The sequence below is a fragment of the Pteropus alecto genome, unplaced genomic scaffold (genome assembly GCF_000325575.1).
Source record: "Pteropus alecto unplaced genomic scaffold, ASM32557v1 scaffold57, whole genome shotgun sequence".
In the NCBI taxonomy this organism is placed as follows: domain Eukaryota; kingdom Metazoa; phylum Chordata; class Mammalia; order Chiroptera; family Pteropodidae; genus Pteropus; species Pteropus alecto.
In genome coordinates, this window is record NW_006442508.1 from 1,815,270 (window position 1) to 1,828,288 (window position 13,019).

The 13,019-nt window shown below is 38.9% G+C and overlaps 1 protein-coding gene across 17 annotated transcripts in view; it reads left to right on the forward strand.

The window, feature by feature from the left end:
* LIMCH1 (LIM and calponin homology domains 1) overlaps positions 1-13,019 on the forward strand; it is a 336,436-nt gene that overhangs the window by 272,382 nt on the left and 51,035 nt on the right. For 13 of the 17 annotated variants that reach the window (XM_015597532.2, XM_015597537.2, XM_006922457.3 and 10 more), the window contains 5 exons: positions 415-450; positions 5,241-5,367; positions 7,124-7,281; positions 7,495-7,903; positions 10,910-11,125. In XM_015597532.2, the coding sequence (XP_015453018.2) occupies positions 415-450; positions 5,241-5,367; positions 7,124-7,281; positions 7,495-7,903; positions 10,910-11,125 (946 nt within the window). The remainder of the gene's footprint in view (positions 1-414; positions 451-5,240; positions 5,368-7,123; positions 7,282-7,494; positions 7,904-10,909; positions 11,126-13,019) is intronic. The other 4 variants (XM_015597538.2, XM_015597535.2, XM_015597541.1 and 1 more) reach the window with 1 other exon arrangement.

Consider the following 13,019-nt stretch of genomic DNA (forward strand, 5'->3'; position numbering starts at 1 on the left):
GTCCATGACAGCCCATTACAGCTGAGTGTAAAGGCATGAATGGGTTAGCTGTTTGTGAACAACCATAATACAGGTTTGGGTGTTTATAAGCTGCTTTCTCTAAACATTGTGGGTTGCACTAAAGTCTTTTCCTGTTTATGTTGAAGATTCTTTTTTTGTGGGTAGTGTGGGGATTATTTTCATTTCTCCTCTGCATTTTAATACAAATTTTGCATTCTTCGGAACTGTCAAGACTTTTATTTCACTTTGAGCATTTAACGAATATTGCTAATTTACAATGACACTTCTCTTCCAGTATGATCAGCAAAACAGGTTTGGTACACATACAGTTCACTGGCAGTTTTTCTTTTCAGCTTGGTTACAGCATTAACCTTCCATCTTGCCAATCGTCTAATTTTGTATTTGGTCTTATAGATACGGTCCGAGAACTCCTGTGTCTGATGACGCAGAGTAAGTTGTCTTGTATTCATAGGAATACATTAATTACTATAGCCTAAACTGCATGCCTTCAATACTTACCACTAATGGATATGCAATGGATGCAACAGTGAACTGAACAGCTAACTGACTTGTGCAGCCTCAGAAAAGCACTTGAAGTTGGAATGCAGAACATATGTTCTGTGCAGCAGAGATGAATGAAAAAGCAACTGAAGCATGATTCTAATATGCAGCTGCTGCTTAAAACTTAACATTTGCTTTTCATAGATGGGGCATGTTTAAGTTGTTCTCGTTACCATTTGAATGTTGGTATCCCTTTTGAACCACAGAATTATTAAAAAGGTATTCTGCTTTTTGCATTTAATCCTTGATATGTTAGGGCTTGGAGTTAACAAAGAAGCAGTCATTCTCATAGTCACATATTTTAAGCTAAGAAAATAAATCCTAAACCACTAATTATAGATTCAGAAGCCCAAGTTCCTCCTAGGTTGGAGCAACATAAACTATGGGACGCTTGAGACCGAAACATTGGGTTTTGGTCAAGTTCTGTGGCATAGCAAGGGGTCAAGATGTAAAACAGGACTTGGGCTTCCCCTCTCTGCTACTTGGTTTCTAATCTTCTCAGAGACTCATTCTCCATCCCCCACCTCACCTCTAAATTTGAGAAGAATCCACACCCTCCCATTTGTTACCACATTAATAACTCCATTTCGAAAATGAATTTTCCACACACAGTATTCCGAAACAAATATCCAATGCAAAAGTTTTCTTAGCTGAACACTAGCTTCCTCAGATTTGAGTAATTTGATTTTTAAGAAACATGATTAATATCCAGTTCCAATATCAGTTGCCTGCTTAGCTTGATGTCTCTTCTCTGTGAGCGGCATTTCGTGGCCTCGTGGGAGTCCGGGCCATCAGAAGAGTGAGCACCAGCATTCTTTCTCCATCTTCCTGTTCTGAGCCATAGTTCCAAGTCATATAATGAGGATTCTAAAGAGGAGTGTAGAACACACAAATATTGTCTCCACCAGTGACAATGAGAGCTAGCAAAAACTTCAGTTTTCAAATTGTGCTTTTTCCATGTCTATGTTCAAGAAGTCAGCTTAGTTGGTCTTAGCTCTAAGCAGTCTGACTCTAGCACCAAGGATATCACTTTCCAATGCGCAATCTCTGATTGTTTTGTAGCCTGACATACAGAACATTCATTTCTAAAACCAAAACCAACTTGTGCACGAGCTTAACTAACTGCACAGAGTTAAGTAGTCTATAAAATTGAGCCCTGGTAATTATTGCTTTTAAAATCTGTAGTGGCAATATTTAGCATTCATTGAAAAGAGGATTACATAAGATTGATAGGCAAAACACTACTTTGATTTGGTTAGCAAAAATATTTTGATAGAATAGATTTATTCTTCATCAATGCGAAGCCTCTAGGTAATTTGCCTAAGATGGATCTCTGGGAAACCCTAAAAGTTGAAAGAAAAGAGCTTTATTAAAGAGCTTTCAGACTTTGCCTATACCTGGATATGAAAGCTTACCCCCAGGAGAAGTTAACGATTTTTTTTAAGGAGTGGAGGCTGGGGACTCCTGTCTCACCTCTAAATTTACAGAAAGCAGCCTTATGGAATAAGAAGGGTAAAAGGAGCTTCTTTTCCAGGCATCTTAGCTAGGAATATCAAAAGCCCAAATTTCCTTCTTGGAGTAGATACAATTTACAGGAAACCATGTGGGGAAAAAAATGAAAAGTTTATACTGGAAGTTTATTTTTTAAATAGAAATTCATAATACATTTAGTTTATTCTCTTACCATCTCCCTTTTTTCAAATCTTTCAGGGCAAATATTGGCACAGACTCTATTTATTTATAATTGACACATTCTTAAAATACATCCCAATCAAAAAAAGATGTGCCCTTTAAGGAAAATGCAGGTCAGGGGTAGACCTACCACACAGGCAAACAGAAATTTCCGCCTCCTGGCAAGCCAAGAATGTTTCCGTAGATTTAGTTTCACCTTCTTGCCCTCGTCTTTGTTTCCACACTCCTTCTCTCCCAACACTCTCCCCACCAACAGAGCCTGTGAGAGCCATAGGCCATTTTATTCTTAATTCCCTTACCTTAGACTTGGCCCAGAAATGATTTCCAGGTGCCCCTTGAGGTAAATTAATGCTGGCCCTCAAACATGCCAACCCATCACCAAGAGAGAGACTCCTGGGCTCTGCAGCCAGTGTCCCTTGTCTCAGTAGCCCAAGGGCAGAGCTTATTGTGCTGAAAAGCACAGGTTTAGTGGAAGTCAAATTCACATTTTGGAATCTGGACTTCTCTAGGATCCCCTACCTCATCCCTAGACACACACCCCATTTTGGAGGTTGAGTCCAACCTCTGAATTAGAGAGCATTTTCTGATTGGGTGACTCAGCCCATTTTCTGTCTAGTATTATCAATTTTCAAGTTGCTTAGTTCCTTTTTTTGAAATGGTGTAAAGGTATTGCTCATAATTTTATTTCTTTTTTGGTCAATTTTCTTATATTTCTTAAAAAAAAAAATACAACTCTGGGAAAAAATAGTACTTCCTGATATGAGAGAGAGCAAATAAGAGTTTCTCTTTTTATTTCACTAACCAGCTTTTGGCTACATTTGGGCTGAGGTAATTAGAACTTCATGGTGGGAACAAATAGGAACCCAGGACAGAAGAAGGCGGCTCTGAAGGCCTTGCTCCTGCCCTCTCCATGCCGGTGGAGTGAGATAACCTATTCTCAATCCTGGAGAAGCCTGCTATTTTCTTCCTGGGGTCCCAGAATAAGACCCGACTATATGGCCAGCCACTGTAGCCTACACCAATATTCTGCTCTTTAGAAACTATAGATGGCAAAGTAGAAAGAAAAGACTTTCTCTCCAACAATTGGCTAACTACTGAGTGATTTGTGAGAGAGTCCCAGCTCAGAGAGGTTTATATCTTCTAAGATCTTCGCAAAGACTGCGAATTGCCTTAAAAGATGAACTGACTGAATTGAATAAATTTAAAGGTAAGATTTTTTTTTTTTTTAACTCTGAGGACTGGGATGAATTTCATTTTCTTTCTGGAAAGCCTACTTAAGGGAATTTTGATCCATGAAGTTTAAAAAACATGGGTTAGACTTTTCTACCTAACTCTGCGAATTCCTAAATCTTTCCTAAACAACATTAATAAATAGTATAAAATAAGTGAAAAATGACAGCCCCTCCTGCCTCTTGAGGACTACAGTTTAGCTTTCAGGAAGACACAGCTGCCACAATTAACATCTACTGAGTATGTGAAGGCAGCTTCACACAGTGGTTTGTCATATCTGAGCTAAGAGGAGAAGCCTCAGATAAAAGTCCTTCCGTGCAGTCAGATTATCGATATTCTTGGGGAAGAGATTACAAGTACAGTCTTCAATTTCAGCTCTCTTAGGTCAGACTTAAATTGTCCAACATCTAGAGAGACGTGAGAGGCACCTACGCACCCTTGCAAATTCATTTGAGTGGTCTGAAATGAAGATGAGCAGCCACTGCCTTGGAGGTCATTTTCCTTCCAGAGAGCTGCCTGCTAAATAACCCACTAGCATCCAGTGATGCTGCTATTGTTCATTGTCTGGCCATGGCAATAACTATTATGGACATCATCGATGTCTGGAGTTAGGTGGTGTCTAAGTGCATGGCTTTTCTTTTTGTGTTAAACTGGCTTCAAAAATGGACTATCACAGTCTTCTCTTCTTAGAGGTGAACTTTAAAAGGCCCTCCATTTCTTCATTTTGGGACTGTATAACCCACTTGGTCTCAGAGTTCATTGTTTCTGTGAGAGGAAAAAAAAGGGAAGATTTTGCTTTGGTTTTCATTTCTGCTTTCATCTTGATGATTCAACTTTTGTTGTAACAAAGGTCTAAGTAAGCATCATAGAAAAGGCCCTATGGTCTTGCCCACTATTTAATAAGCTTCTATAGAATATATCAATTAATGTACAGCTTGAGGGCTTTTAAAAATCGTTTTCCCTATATTTTTTCTTTTAAAAGAATAAATTTAGAGCTAACCTGACAAAAATAAAGTAAAATGATTGTGAGAGTATTAGGATACAAAAAATATACTGATTTATATATCCCTTAATCTTACTATAAACTACCTTATTTTCTTGATTCCAAGATACCAAGAACTGCACTATTGATTTATAGATAATTTCACAGGAAATAGAAAGAACCACATCAAACATGTATCACTAATGCATAGTTGTTACATGCTTCCAAAATTCAGAAAATAGTACAATGCGGCTTTAAGGCCATATGATTTTTTTGAAAATGAAGAAATTGCCTCAATGTAGAAAGCATTTAAGCCAAGTCTTTTACACAAAAGAGCATTTACTGTAATAGTGTTTCATTTTATGGAACGCCACCCTCCTCCACAAATTCTCCCCACGTTATATCTTTTAGTTCTCTTATTTTCTAATGCATTTCCAAATGATAGGAGCCCAGAGCTTCATATACCTTTTCCTAGCTCTTATTAAAGCATATTTTGTCATCTACATAAAAAATTATATTGACCTGATGCAGCCACCACTGAAGACAAAGATGGTCACATTTGGGCTTTTGCTGTAAAAGAAGAGGTGGGGGTGCTGGCATGCTCGCTACTGGCTGACGGAACAGACTGCGATCACGCAGCTGTCTTAAATTATTGAGGGAGAAGGGACGGTTTTCCAAACGCGGTGGCGCCCTCACGCGGCAGAACGTTCCAGAACGCGCGGATTCGTGCGGGTTCTGATCCCGGTCCATTTTTCTCTGCTCTGTGTGCACTCAGGAGCACGAGTATGTTTGACATGCGGTGTGAAGAGGAAGCCACAGTGCAGCCGCACAGCAGGGCCCGCCAGGAGCAGCTGCAGCTGATAAATAACCAGCTGCGGGAAGAGGACGACAAATGGCAAGATGTGAGTGCCCACCAAGGCCACGGGCAACAGTGGGGAGGCTACCTAGCATGAAGGGTTAGAGGCCCTTTGGAGCAGAAAATCAGGTGGGGTGGGTGGATTGGACTTGAAAGCCATGCAGGGGGAGGGAGCCCCTGGAGGATTTCAAACAGTGACACAATAAATGTGGGAATTAAAGGCAGGTTAATAGAAACATGGAGAGTGAGGTGTGAGTGACACAGGCAAGTACCCTTGCTAGACGCTTGGCCACAAAAGAGAGGGGAACTGAAGGTAAGCCACTGCCATGGGAAGTAAAAATGCACTGTGTCTTTCGAGATTATGTGTTTGAAATTGATGATGATGATGACAATAATTGCTGGTATTGAAAGCATACCAGTGACAGGCACTGTTCTAAGTGCCTTGCTTGTAATGCTTTAATCCTCTTAGTGACTCAATGAGCTAGCAACTGTTATCATCCTCAGTTCCACAGATGAGTCCCAGACCAGCTAAGTAACTTGCCCAAAGTCACACAGTTAGTCAGTGAGAGAGCCAGGATTAGAACCAGGGAAGGAAGGCTTCAGAGCCTGACAAGAGCCTCGAGGTTTCCTTTGTACTGAGAGCAAAGAGCCAGGTCAGGGGAAGAGCTTGGCAGTAGGCAGGAGAGGTGGGAGAGTGGATTATTTCATTTAATCCTCACAGAGCACTCTGAGATGGCTATTGCAAACTTTACCATTAGTCAAAAAAGTTAATTTCTGATGGGGGGAGAGGGAGGTAGACGGGGTAAAGGGATTCAAATATGTGCTGATAGAAAGAAATCTAACTATGGGAGGTGAACACAGTGTAAATATATATATATGCCTTACCGTTAAGGTGTATAGCTGAAACTTATTGGATTTTATTAACCAATGTCACCATAAAATTAATTAATTAATTAATTAGAAATTTTTAAAAACTATAAAAGTTAAATTAAAAAATAAATGTTAAAAAAAGTTAACTTCACAGTCAACGAAATGTAGTAATATTTATGTCTACAATATATTGAGCAGTTACTATGTGTCTGGCAACTTATATATATTCTCATTTAACCCCCACAACAGGCTTGTAAGAGTAGGAGTTATTATCATCCCTATTTTAGAGATAAGGAAACTGAGGTACAGAGGCCTGAGATTCCAAAGCATGGAAGAGAGAGAGCTAGGATTATTTCCCACAGCTGAAATTTCACCCACCTGACTCCAGGATCCTCACTTCGTCATTATGCTGCAACTGACTGTAGGATTTGTGGTGAGATTGTTGTAAGAATCAGAAGAATTAATACATATAGAATCATTGGTTCTATAAGACCCCAAAGCCAATTTTTTCTGCCTTTTTGTCCTTCCCTGAGAACATCATGTAGGTCTTTGATTAATTCCTACCATTGTATTGTCAGCAAGTCCATTCACAATACAGAGATCATAAATAGCAAGAAATGAACTTTCTTATAATCCCCTGTGAGGCAGTACTTTAAAATTTGGCAACTGACATGGAATATGATTGCAAATTTCACATTGCCATGTTTAAATAAATGCGCTGCCCTGCTGTAGATAGTGTAGATATAGCCGAAGGCTTCCTGCCTTCGAGGCATTCATTCCTTTTCCAAACAGACTTACCTTGGATTGTGTGGGAATGCCCTAGCATAGTGCCTGCCCACAGTCAGTGCTCAAAAAACTCTGAAGAGTAAAAATGAAATCATGTGCAAGTCTGAAAAAGTATGTTCTATCTACACCGAATCCACCCCTCATAGGACCTGGCTCGTTGGAAGAGCCGTAGAAGAAGTGCTTCGCAGGACTTAATCAAGAAAGAGGAAGAAAGGAAAAAGATGGAGAAGTTACTGGCTGGAGAGGATGGGACAAGTGAACGAAGGAAAAGCATCAAAACCTACAGAGAAATTGTTCAAGAAAAGTAGGTTCATTCTGTTGTTGTTTAATGTACAATATTATCTAGATGTACTTTTTCTAAAACTTGTTGGTTATCACAAAAGCTCTGACGTCAATATTATACCCTCCTTGTGCTGTCCCTTCAGCTCTACCTTGATTTTTACCAAGGTCTTCTTTGCAATTTTTGTGACTACTGTTGACTTTGTTATTATTTGTCTCTCCCGTGCACATCCTTTAGAGAGCGGAGAGAGAGGGAGTTGCATGAGGCGTATAAGAATGCACAGTCCCAGGAGGAGGCAGAGGGGATCCTTCAGCAGTACATAGAGAGATTCACCATCAGTGAGGCTGTTCTTGAACGCTTGGAAATGCCAAAAATCCTGGAAAGAAGCCATTCAACAGAGCCAAACACATCCTCCTTCCTGAATGACCCCAACCCCATGAAATACCTGCGACAACAGTCACTGCCTCCACCCAAATTCACTGCCACTGTGGAAACCACCATCGCTCATACCAGCATTCTGGATACAAGCATGTCAGCAGGCAGTGGGTCTCCAAGCAAAACTATCACTCCCAAAGCAGTGCCTATGCTGACGCCCAAGCCTTACTCCCAGCCCAAAAACTCTCAAGAGGTTCTGAAGACCTTTAAGGTAGGATAAGTTCCTTAAGAGTAGAACTAAAACTGAACCCCAGGCAGTCAATGAAAAGAAGTATCTCGTCTCATGGAAGTACAATTATTTTCTTTTGGTTTCAAAAGAAAATGCAAACAAAAGCAAAATGTGTTAACATTTACAATTGCAAAGTTTGTATCTCTCCAAGATTTGGTTTGCAAATGGTAAAGGGCTAGATGGTTCCCCTCGGTTCCTGCTGTTAATATTCATGGGCTCCGCTGAGATTGATGGTAGTGTCATTTCTGTGAGCAAAGTCTATTTTCTAATTTGATGTAATGGCGTGGTCTCTCTATATGGTGGTCACAAAACCTAATTTAGTAACATCCTACATATCTCCAATTAATCTGCTGTTACTGCAAACTCCTTAAAATAAAATTTTAATTGCCTTTGGTTTACATAGAAATGTATACAGCTATCTCTCTTTTAGGAAGTAATTGACATTATATCCGAAAAGATGCTAGAGCTGAAAAGAGTAATAATACAAGGAACACATGGAATTATGGGATGTTCTTGGTGCTCAAATGAAACAAATTTTTAAAATATTTTTAAGTAGAAAGAAACTAGGTTGTTTTTTTAACCAAAGAATGTGTAAAATAATGTTCCAGAAGCAAAGAACCTATGACAACCAAACATCTTTTCACTTTCTCAAATTCCAGTATTTTCCCTCACATTATAAGGAGGCACTCATTCTCTGTTTTAAACTCTATTGACTACAAAAAATATATATATCGGTTCTCATTGTCCCTGCATACTACATGAGTTTGTAATAGTAGACAGAGGTGGAATTCGTCACTAGCAGGCATGTGACCGTAATCAAAGTTTGCTTTACTAAACTAATTGAGCGATGTTATGCCAGGTATCTTTCTGTTGAATTTCAGAGGGAACCAAACCACACTTGCTGATCTTTACTTAAATAACACTGAATGTGTCTTTTAAATCTGTGCTTTAGGCTTTGGCAGAACAAAAGAAAAATGTGGCTGTTTCGTCTGCTTGAATTGAGATGTTTGTCCCTTGAAGGACAGGGGCAGTGTCTTTGTTGTTCACAGCTTTGTCCTGAAAGCCTGGCATAGGTGGCTAGGACACAGTAGGCACTAAGCAAATATTTATTGAATAAATACATGAATTTTTTCCTGAGAAGATGAGCTATTCATCATGCAGACTCTTGTTCGCACAGATATACATGCTTGACAGCCCACCCAAGTGCTGCATAACTTTCCTTCAGCTCGGGCCCATGATGAGCTGTCATCATTCACGAAGGAAGGTTTGATGTTGAGGTGACTCAGACCGGGGGTAGGGAATACATTTATTTAAGTTGGCATCCAAGGCATCTGATCAGATAATCTAGATGTCCACTTCCCCTCTTTTATATAAACAGTACAATATGATCATTTAAACGAAAGAATTAAGATAAATGACTTAATTGCAAGACTTTGGCCCTGAGAAAACCCAGTTCCTGACCACTGTGGCATAACATTGTAGAGGCCTCAGGAAGATCATTCATGAAGGGTGGTGAGGAGCTTGAGTAGAGGTCCTTTAGAGCTGGGGCTCACTCTTAACCACCAATGAGCCCTTGACTCATTGTAGGCCTTGATGACTATCAACCCTATTCATAGCCCCACCACTGAGTGGCGGACACACTTATGGTCCAAGATAAAACATAAATCAACAGACGTTACCAGATAATGCCAGGACATAAGCTACGGGATGTGTGTGTTGGTGTGGCGGGGGCAAAGCAGAGAATACAGGCTTCGATTCCCAGTGCAACATAATTGAGTAAAGGAAATCAAGTGAAATAGTTTAACGGAGTGTTTTCCAGACTGAGAGCTGCCACCTGTTGCTAGGTTATAAAATCAATTTAGTGGTTTGGAAGCATCATTTTGAACAAAATGAAGTAGACTAGAATACAATTAAAAAAACAGCCTAGTGCATTACACATAATAAAGGTAAATATTTTGCGAAACTCTAATTTCAGTTATATTTATGTGTATGTGCTCAGTTGTGATTTAAATTTCTTATGGATTACAGATTTTAGAAGGCATAGCAATAATAATAAGTAATATTTAGATACTTAAAAATGAGCCAGGTACTGTACTAAACTCTATACCTATATTAATCCATAAAATTGCCATATCAGGGAGATGCTATTACTATATATTTTGCAGATGAGGAAACCGAGCTCGAAGATTACAGAACTATTGTATGATGGAGCCAGGACTCAATCTTAGGCGTCTAACTGCAGAGCTTCTTCTCATAACCATTCTATATATAGTGCCTCAGACTACAAGACAGAGATTTCTAGATGCCTTTCATAAGCCAGACTGACCACCCTCTCAGCTCCTCCTTTCTTGCTCTCATAACCTTCCTTAGACATGGATGCAAAACAAAAATATCTTGATATGCTTAGCCTTTTTTCTTGAAAAAGTTGGGACTGTAAAATTAACTAGAAATAGAGATTTACTGTAACATAGTATAGCATCAGGTTCCAGACCTTCCATGATAGCATCAAAAATAAGGACCCATTCCCTCCTACTTCCTCTAGGATAACCTGTAAAATTTCCTCATCTGAGGTGGTTCCACCTAATTTATATACTAACCAGAAAAACAAAACTTCAAAATTATGGAACAACAGTCAGAACTTAAATGAAAAATAATGGGAACCCAAGTATGTAGCATGCATTTATATGCAAGATTCCTTGATTTTCTATACTTTAAAATGAAAGTACAGCCTATATAAGGTGAACATGAAATGTAATCTAAAGTGAAGTGGCCTAAGAAGGCCAACTACTTTTTAAGGTGACCCTAAAGATGGCATTTATAGGAGCCTTAATTTCTAAAACTGATTGAAGCATATGAAAGGCTTCTTCTTTGTTGGACTATGATTATTAAATGATAATATTTTAAGACGATTCTGAATGTGTTATTTTGTTCATCTTTCTTTAGGGAATAGCATATTTTTTTTTTTTTTTTGCATTCTGATTTTTATAGGTAGATGGGAAAGTCAGCATGAATGGCAAAACAGTTCATGGTGATGAGGAAAAGGAAAGAGAGTGTCCCACAGCGATACTTGCGCCCTCATTAACCAAATCTCAGATGTTTGAAGGTGTGGCCAGAGTGCATGGGTCCTCCATGGAGTTGGAACAAGACAACAATAGCATTGAGATCAACATAAAGAAGCCAAATTCAGTCCCCCAAGCACTGACGGTAAGAACCAAACTTTTTTCCTCTTCGGGATAACTCAAAGAATCTGCTTTTAAAAATAAGTAGGTCTTGATAATGATTATGTCTTTCTAAGTAGGTGTATTAGTTTGCTAGGGCTTCCATAACAAAGTACCACAAACTAATGGCTTAAACAATAGAAATTAATCATCTCACCATCCTGTTGGCCAAAAGTCCAGAATCAAGGTGTTGGCAAGATTGGTTACTTCTATTGGATGTGAGGGAGAATCTGTTCCAGGCCTCCCTGCTAGCTTCTGATGGTTGCTAGCAATCTTTGGTGTTCTTTGGCTTGTAGATGCATCTCCCTGAACTGTAACTTCATCTTCACATGACACTCTCATTAAGAGCTTGTCTGTTTTGAAATTTCCCCTTTTTATAAGGATACAAGTCATACTGATTAGGGACCCACTCCACTCCAGTATGATTTCACCTTAACTACATTTGTAACAATCCTATTTCCAAATAAGGCCACATTCTGAGAGTTGAAGGGTTATGACATCAACATATAAATTTGGAGTGGTGGTACATGATTTAACCCTAAAAGTGGGTCTAACATGTAATATAAATTATGAATAAGAAAATTTTTTTCTTGTCTTCACATTATTGGTATCTAGTGTTATGGAAAAATAAATAAGTCTCAAAAATATTTTTTTCTGTTGTTTGTTCAGGACCACATCAGACTCTTTAATACAATTTGAAAATAACTGGTGCCATCAGAACCAGGATGGCTTTTCATCTTTTCATCAATATTTATAAAAGGGTATCTTTCTTATTAGTTAAAAAAAAAATCGAAAATCAAACCAATTTTTTATTAGCTTACCCCCTTAAATTCAAAGTAATTGCAAACACCATTAAATGGCCAAGCTGCAAAATGTAGGATAATTCAAGAACAGCAGAAAAGAATACTCAAAAGAACATTATATTTGCCTCTGTGAAGTATAAAATATCATCGGGAAGATTACGCATTCTTAAATCTTACACCAGAAAGGCTTGTGCTGGTTTTGCTCATCAAACTCAAAGTTTCACTACCACAGATACAGCCCAGCTTTCAGGGTGCAAACTGGACTCTGTTCAACCCCATTTGTTCTCACTAGAGGCTGAGGTCTGTAGTTTTAATTCATAGCATTTGGGTTGGAATTTTAAAGGAAAACTGTCAGGATTTTCCCCCAATACCTAGAATGGTTCGGTCCAGAGGAAAACTTGTCTCCTAGTTCCAGGGCCGAGTTAAGTGACCCAGCCAGCTAAATCCACCGGGGGACTGGATATTCTTTCTCTTATCTCTGGGATTTGTCTTTTGAAGAATAAAATATGTTTTTTGAAAGGATATAATTCTCTCCCACAGTGCTCAAGCCCTATGAAAGAGACTCAGATTGGAATAGACAAAAAATAATTTCCTCACCAGGGTAACAAGTTTGCTGGTCTCCAGGAGGAAAGTTTTGTGACCCAGGGAAATGCTGAGTCGACCAGGAATTTAATTTCACTTTTCATTTACATAAACGTTACCATCTCTGAAGAGTTCTTACATATTATCGTGTGATAGAATATTGAGTTCAGCTAGTAATGTGGGAACTTTACTGGTAGAGTCAACATTAAGTTATGCTCTTAAATTTAAATTAGAAGTTCCCAAAATTAATTAGACATTGCAGTGGTGGAATTGCTTTTCTGGGAGTTAGTAATTCTGTTCTTATTTCTCTTTTGCCACACTTAATGATGAGTGTTTTCTAAGTTCCCATCATAAACACCTCTCCATTCCTCAATTTGGTTACTCTGTCAGGTGGCAGGCTCTTCGCACATACCTGAGCACAGCTCTTTCTCATTGTACTTTGAAAAAGCAACAGTATAAGTGTGACATTCGTCCCACGTTTGCCACGTACTACAG